The sequence below is a fragment of the Lycium ferocissimum genome, chromosome 9 (genome assembly GCF_029784015.1).
Source record: "Lycium ferocissimum isolate CSIRO_LF1 chromosome 9, AGI_CSIRO_Lferr_CH_V1, whole genome shotgun sequence".
NCBI lineage: Eukaryota > Viridiplantae > Streptophyta > Magnoliopsida > Solanales > Solanaceae > Lycium > Lycium ferocissimum.
The window spans coordinates 51,602,741-51,610,535 of NC_081350.1; the positions used below are offsets into that span (position 1 = coordinate 51,602,741).

Below are 7,795 nucleotides of genomic sequence, written 5' to 3' on the forward strand. Positions count from 1 at the left end.
TTTGATTTCAAAACCCTAACTTTAAAAGAAGAAAATATTGAGCGATTTTACCTGAGAGAAACGGAGAGCAAAGTTCGTTGTTGAGCCGGCTTTTGAAGAGGTTGATGACGGTTTGAAGAAGCACATTTAGCGGCCGAGACTCGCCGTGGGTTTGAACTTGAAAGTTTGAAGGAGCAACGAGATGATCGTGTGTTTTGAATGAAGTTCGTGTGTTTGATATGGACCGATGTTGAGTTTGAAATAAATGGGGGTTGGATTAAATGGTTTGGGGTCTTTTTTTGTATTTTATAAAAGATTAACAAGTTTGGCAAAATACATTTTCAACCCCAATTTTCTTAATCCCAAATTTAATTGGGTTTTGACTTAATGTGGTCCCTACAAGTCACCTCTAGTAATTTCCAAACTTAAACGACACCTTCAGTTAATTCTTCCTAGAATCTTGCTCCTTGACTTGAATATACTGAGAATCTAAACTTTCCCGACGAAATTTTAATAGAAAATGATGTTTTTGGAAATGGGGTCTACCAGAAAACAGCCTCTAATGGGGGGTTTTTGAATTTTTTTTTTTTTTTTTTTAGGGTGGAGGGGACCAGTGGTGGAAACCGATGGGTTTTAATGTCGGGGTCTTTTACTGCGCTAAAGGAGAGAAGGCAATTTACTGCGTACTTTTTTTTTTTATGGGATATTTTGGTTCAATGTGTCTTTTATTGGGTCATTTTGGTTCCAGACTCAAATGACCCTTATTTACATAATCAAGAATTATTAAGCTTTTCTTTTTCTAGGCATTTAATTAGAGTAAGTTAGTAAAAACATTCCTAATTTTCTAAGAGTGTGCATAAGCCTAAAAAGTCACTTGTTATGGAATGGAGGGAGTAATAAAATTTCTGTTTATCTTCAAAGTTCTATTAGACTACTAATCTTGACCGACTAGTCATAATTAATTACACTCCATTTCCTAATAACATTTGTATTTAGAGTCCTACTCTGCTTAAAACTAGTCATTAATTCTTTCCCTATTCTCTATATCATTCCATTCGTATTCCCAAGAATTTAGGAGAGAAAGATAACAAAAAAAGGTCATCAAATTCATCTGTATTTTTTTCTTGGTTTTAAAATCTATTTAAGAGAGACCAAAGAAGAAGGCCAACAACTCTAAACATGGAACAAGAGATGAAGAATATACAAGAAAATCAGCACGCTGATCAATCTAAAAGTGCAGCTATTTTCAAGAAAAGTAATCGTCCTGTCACCCTTAAGGTAATTCTTGTATATTTGTAAGTGATTTTTTGTTTTGTTTCAACCTGACTAAATCCGGATTCACGCGGAAAATCCTACATTAGGGGTAATGATCCCTAATAAAGGCGATTTCGTATCAAGCAGGCTCGAACCCTAGCCGAGACCAATGATTAAAGATGAAGGAGTACTTACAACTTGACCACAAACCCTAGTGATATTTCATGTGATAATATGATATTATATTGTTGTTTCTACAGAAAACTAATTGCATGCATGTGTTGTCAATTCTTTAATAGGAAAAGATTATAAAAAGGTATATAGTATAATAATGGACTTGAAAAGATGATATCCACATTGATTTTATTTTCTTAATATTTGATGGGAATTATTAAAGGAAAATTAGATGCTGCCTGATTCAGTCATAATAATGGACTTGAAACGTTGAACTCCACATTGATCTTATTTTCTTATTTGATGGGAAAATAATTTCAGGAAAGTTGGATGCTGCCTGATTTCATTCAATCATAATAAAAAAGTTCGCCTTATTTTAATTGTATATCCTTTTGTATCAGTACAGTTGTTTGACTAGTTGCAAAGTGACGGAGTTAGAATTTTCACTAAGGGGATTTAAAATACAAAGAAGTAATTAAAAAATAATACTAAGGTGCCGTTTGGCCATAAAAATTATTCACTTTTTTCCGGAATTTTTTTTCACTTTTTCCACTTTTGGGCGTTTGGCCATAAATATTCTGAATACAACTTGAAGTTGTATTCCGGAATACCAAAAACTCAAAAAACTTGTTTTTCAAAAAATTCACTTTTTCACTTTTTTACAATTACATTTCATCAAAAACTACAATTTCAAAAACTATGGCCAAACACAACTCCAACTCCATCCAACTTCAAAAATTTCTACTAGGAATCCAAGGGATTCAACATCTATAACATATACATAATAAATAATTTTAACCTTATATACGTAATGTAATAGTTCAACGGAAGGGTCCCTTGAGGCATCCTAGCTCCGCCCATGGGCTGTTTCTTTTTGTTAATGTCACATTCTTTAAATGGGACACACAACACCAACAAACTCAGTGTAATCCCACAAATTAGGACATCTGATAAGAAATTGGGAGAACTAAAAGATGTGTAAGCATCCTGAAGGACAAATAAATACTATGTGCTATTTGAGTGAGCAAGTGCTAATTGGATTAGAGTTGTTTTAAAATTAATGTTATAGTCAAGGTTCTATATATTAGGCATTTGAAAATTGAAAATGGTACGATCAGGGTTCTAACTTTGGGAAAGAACACATGGTCTAGTACTATTATCTGAAGGGACCTTTGCTCCTACTCTCTCGTCTCAAGTTATCTTTTGTGGTTACTTAAAATAGTTATTTCAGATTATTTATCGTTTTAGAAGTCCAATGCACAATTAATTATTTTTTTCACTATTTTACCCTTAATAGAATTTTATCATTAATGGAGATAACACATAAATAGAATATTATAACTTAGATATAAATAAGGGTAAAGTTAGTCAAATACCACTTCTAATTAATGTTTCTTAAAAGGTGTGTAAAACAAAAAATGGCAGATAATTTGAGACGGAGAGAGTACTATTTATAAGTACTAGTGTTCTAGTTAAAAATGAAAACAATGTATTCCAATTGAAAATCTAAATAGAACACAGTGTTAGCTTCCTCTCTCCTCTCAAAAGGACTATTCCCTACTCTAACCCAAAAACCAAAAGCTCTTGCAAAAAAAGGCCAACAACTTCAAGAATTTGGCAAAGAGTGGACACCTGCTTTAACTGAGGTATCTGAATTGCTTTAAGAGATTATGGAGTGAAGACGATGAGATAGCAATTCTCCAAGGCATGCCCGAATATGCATCCACGAAGAATGCATAATCGAGCATGCCTTGGAGGATGGCTATCTCGTCTTCGTCGCTCCATACCCTCTGAAAGCGATTCACATGCTTAGTTGAAGTAAGTGTCTACTGGATTCTTGAAGTGGATCATCACGGTGGTTCTTGCCCTTTTTCTGCAAGAGCTTTTGGTTTTTGGGTGGAAGTAGGGAATAATCGATTTGGAGGAGAGATGAAGCTAACGTTGTGTGTTATGTTTTGATTTTCAATTGGAATGCTTTGTTTTGATTTTTGACTAAAACGCTAATACTTATAAATACTAGGAGTAAAAACTCTCTTTTCGGTAATATGAGTTGATCATCTGTTCTTTCCCAAAGCTAGAACATGATACTAACATTTTTTAATGCCAAATATATATAACCTATCCATAACATTGTAAAGGAACTCTTATCCAAATATATATACTTTTTTAAGTAAGCACATAGAGCATTAGTATTTGTAGACAACTAATAATCCATGTTAAACCATTTAGGGGTCGTTTGACTCGTGGACTAAATTATTCAGGGACTATAATCTTTGGACTAATTTATCCCATTTGGGAGGTGGGTTTAAATAATCTCAAGTTTGATGGCATAAAATGGGATATCCAGAATGAAGTTTGGGATTAAATATATACTGTATGACTGTGTAAATTTATCCCAGGATTGATAACTTATTTAGACAAATAGTTTAACATATCTTATATTCAGGTTAGTAATTCCATTTTCAGGACCTTATATAGTTTAGATTATACATTTTAAATCCTTGTAGAGAAGTTAAACTCTTATTTTTTTTATCAAAATTCTCCTTGGGAATCTTTTGTCAACTCAAATTCTGATGATCATATTGGTTGCTAGCTAGTGCTCGCAAAAACGGGAAAAGAAATAGAAGTTAATAAATAGTTCCTCTAATATTATCCTATGGCTTAATCTTTTCCTGTTGTTTGCTAAAAGTAGTACTTTGGGTGATCTTGCAGTTTGAGAATGTTGTTTACAAGATTAAGCTTGTGAAAGAAGGGTGTTTCAAGAACTCCTCTAAATCAGAGGAAGAGAAAATAATCTTGAAGGGTGTCTCGGGGATCGTTTCTCCGGGCGAAATGCTGGCCATATTAGGCCCTTCAGGCAGTGGCAAAACAACTCTACTAACTGGACTCGGAGGCAGGCTTGTTAATGGCCATCTTGATGGTGCTATAACATACAGTAACAAGCCCTTTTCCAATGCCATGAAGCGTAACACCGGCTTTGTTACTCAAGATGATGTTCTTTACCCTCATCTCACAGTGTCCGAGACACTCGTGTTCACTGCCCTCCTCCGTTTGCCCAAAACTTTTACGGTTGTGGAAAAAATCACGCATGCTGAAGCGGTTATAACTCAACTCGGATTAATAAAGTGCAAGGATAGCGTCGTTGGAGGTCCACTATTGAGAGGAATTTCAGGTGGGGAGAGGAAAAGGGTAAGTATAGGGCAGGAAATGCTTATTAACCCGAGTTTATTGTTCTTGGATGAACCAACATCGGGGCTTGATTCTACTACAGCTTTAAGGATTCTGTCTACATTGAGGGATTTGGCGAAGGGTGGCAGGACGGTTGTGATGACAATACATCAACCTTCGAGTAGGCTATTTTACATGTTCGACAAAGTGTTGCTATTATCCGAAGGAAATCCCCTGTATTTTGGCAGAGGCGAAGATGCGATGGGATATTTTTCAAGGATCGGATTTTCCCCGTTGGTTGCTATGAATCCCTCGGACTTCTTATTGGATCTTGCAAATGGTATGTTCATCTATCCTTCTTCTTTTCATTGGAGTCATTTGTTATCTTAGATTTTAAAGTACTTTGGCTCTTAATATGGCATGAGGCACCTTCACTAAAATACCTTGAAATTTTGTTTTCCTTGGATTAATTTTGCTGTTTATGCATGATCTATAGATGCATAATTGATGCATAAAAATGGAAAAAAACTCAAGCCCAGGTGAAGGCTATTTAGGCTAATGTACAGTCTGTTAAATGAGAATAGTTCTTTAGGAATTTATTGAAGCAAATTTCTCATATATAGATAGTAATTTCACGTACTGGGACCTTTTTGGTCTTTTACAAGACAAGGGGCTGAATTTCAGTGGATCATGGCAGCATGACCACTCTGCCACTTGCAGTACCCCACTTATACCGAGACTTTCATTGACTTTTGTATGATCTGTTGGTTAATTCTCTTTTGCTGCATACACGTTCATATCTTTGTGATCATTTCTAAATTATAACTTATAATATATATTTTCTTTTTGTCAAACGGTATGATGACTAATAAAATGGTGCAATTTAATTTGTTAGGTATATTATCGGATGATCCTCGCGTATTAACAGATGAACCTGGTGAAGATCCAGCATCGATCAAGCAAACTTTGGTAACCGCTTTCAAAACCAATCTAGCAGAGAACTTGAAAGAACAATTGCAAGAATGTGACGATCATCAGATTGCTGAAAAATTTCATGAGAAGAAATTCAAGCAATGGCCAAACACGTGGTGGCAGCAATTCTCAGTGTTATTTAGAAGAGGGATGAAAGAACGGAAACACGAGTACTTCTCTCGCCTCAAGGTTGGACAAGTCTTGGTGCTGGCTTTAATGTGTGGATTGTTATGGTGGAAATCTAATAACATACAAGATCAGGTAATTGATACTTGTCCTGTTAATTTGATATGTCTTATTTGTTATGCCTTTTTACTTCTTTATTGTCTTTTTCTTACTGCCTTATTATATGTTACTCGAGCCGAGGATCTTCCGGAAACAACCTCTCTATCTCCAAGAGGGTGGGGTGAGGTCTGTGTCCCCTCTACCCTCCCCAAACCCTACTTGTGGGAATACATTGGGTATGTTGTTGTTGTTGGTAAAATTGGTACATAGTAGTAACAGTTAAAGTATACCCCATTTCCTGGCATAAAAATGATGTAATGGAGCCATTTGAGTCCATTAACCAGGAATTTTTTTAGTAAAGAGTTCTATTTTCGTTAAGTATTTAACTTATATACTCCAAGTATGTAAAATTTCTTAACATTATTAGTGTACTTTAACTTATTAACTAGGTAACTTGTCTTATTTCTAGGTTACGGATGGTTATTTATAGTTATCTTTAAATGTAATTACCCAAGAGTGCAAACATTCTTTTACAATGTCGGTGCATGTATAAATGTCGGTGTATGTATAGAAGTCAATATTGTCAAAGGCGCACTTAAGCCCTAAAGCGAGGCTCAAACAAATTGAGCACTTCGCCTCGCTTAGCGGGCGTTTTAGTGCCATCATGAAGAATCTAAGGCTCACTTTTCCTTGCCCATTAGCGTAATCCCAAAGAGGCTACAATAAACAATTGATATTTCACTTTATAGTAATTGGTTTTTCATTCTTTGTTCATGTATTCCTTATTCATGCTTATGATTATTAGTCTTGGACTATACATATATATTTGTGTTTTTCTCCATTTGTGTTTGAAGCCCACACTTTGTTTGCTCTTTCCGCTTAAAGCTCCATTGGACGTTAGCATTTTTTCTTTTGCGCTTTCCGACTTTGATAACTCCGATAGAAGTTAAATATAGTCATTTGTGTTAATTGGTGCAGATTGGGCTTCTGTTCTTCTACACTAATTTCTGGGAGTTTTTTCCTATGTTCCAAGCTATTTTTACCTTCCCACAAGAGAGGATGATGCTGGAGAAAGAAAGATCATCAGGCATGTACCGACTCTCTGCATATTTCATGGCTCGGACTGTAGGTGACCTTCCCATGGAGCTAGTCCTTCCGACTGTTTTCACCATTGTAACCTACTGGATGGCTGGCCTAAAACCGTCCACATGGAACTTCTTCTCTACCTTATTGGCCCTCCTCTACAATGTACTAGTCTCCCAAGGCCTCGGACTTGCTATTGGTGCAATAATTAAAGACCTAAAATCAGCCACTGCACTCGGCTCAGTCATCATGCTATCGATGACCTTAGTCGGAGGGTACTTCGTTCAGCATGTCCCGAGCTTCATTGCCTGGATCAAGTACGTATCAATTACTCTGTACGCGTACAAGCTCTTGTTGGGGTCCCAGTTTACGCCGGGGGAAACATATTTGTGTGGCAAAAGTGCGACGTGTCTAGTTGAAGATTTTCCTTCCATAAAGACTATAGGGATTGGAGGTAAGGGCATCTCAATTGTTGCATTGGCTATTATGCTTTTGGGTTACAGGTTCTTGGCTTATGTTGCTCTTACGAGGATTGGCGTGACAAAGAAATAGATTTGCTTACCCATAAGGTTGCAGTAATCAAAGTAAACTGTAATAGGTGTTAGCAAGTGCCCTATTTGTAATTTTGATTTGCTTTTTGCTGAGAATATACTAGCCATGTGTACAAAGAACATGGGATTTGTCTAACTCTATTTGGTTTCTAGACCATCTATCAAATGTTTGAGCAAATTTACTACTCTCTCTCCGTCCATTTTTATTTGTCCTCTGTACTAAAAATAGACATCCACTTTTACTTATCCAGTTTAAAAAACCAAGGCAGAATTTTTACACTTAGTTCCTAATTTACCCTTATAATTTACCATAATCACTTATCCATGCATTTTCCCAAAACATTGCATTTATTATATTCAAGGAGTGATATAATAAAATTATCATTCTA

At 35.8% G+C, this 7,795-nt stretch overlaps 1 protein-coding gene across 1 annotated transcript; it reads left to right on the forward strand.

Annotated features, from left to right (window-relative positions):
• Positions 1–1,026: 1,026 nt before the first annotated feature.
• Positions 1,027–7,578, forward strand: LOC132029356 (ABC transporter G family member 9-like). Its single transcript, XM_059418650.1, has 4 exons — positions 1,027–1,257; positions 4,120–4,915; positions 5,471–5,808; positions 6,751–7,578. Exons 1-4 carry the CDS (start codon positions 1,159–1,161, stop codon positions 7,405–7,407), a joined length of 1,890 nt encoding a protein of 629 aa, XP_059274633.1. The 5' UTR covers positions 1,027–1,158; the 3' UTR covers positions 7,408–7,578.
• Positions 7,579–7,795: the final 217 nt, after the last annotated feature.

Bases quoted from the DNA above. Each gene is read 5' to 3' on its own strand.
- LOC132029356 (XM_059418650.1), top strand. From the start codon at position 1,159: ATGGAACAAGAGATGAAGAATATACAAGAAAATCAGCACGCTGATCAA. The intron at 1,258-4,119 runs GTAATTCTTGTA...GTGATCTTGCAG, and splicing joins ATCGTCCTGTCACCCTTAAG to TTTGAGAATGTTGTTTACAA. The intron at 5,809-6,750 runs GTAATTGATACT...TAATTGGTGCAG, and splicing joins CTAATAACATACAAGATCAG to ATTGGGCTTCTGTTCTTCTA.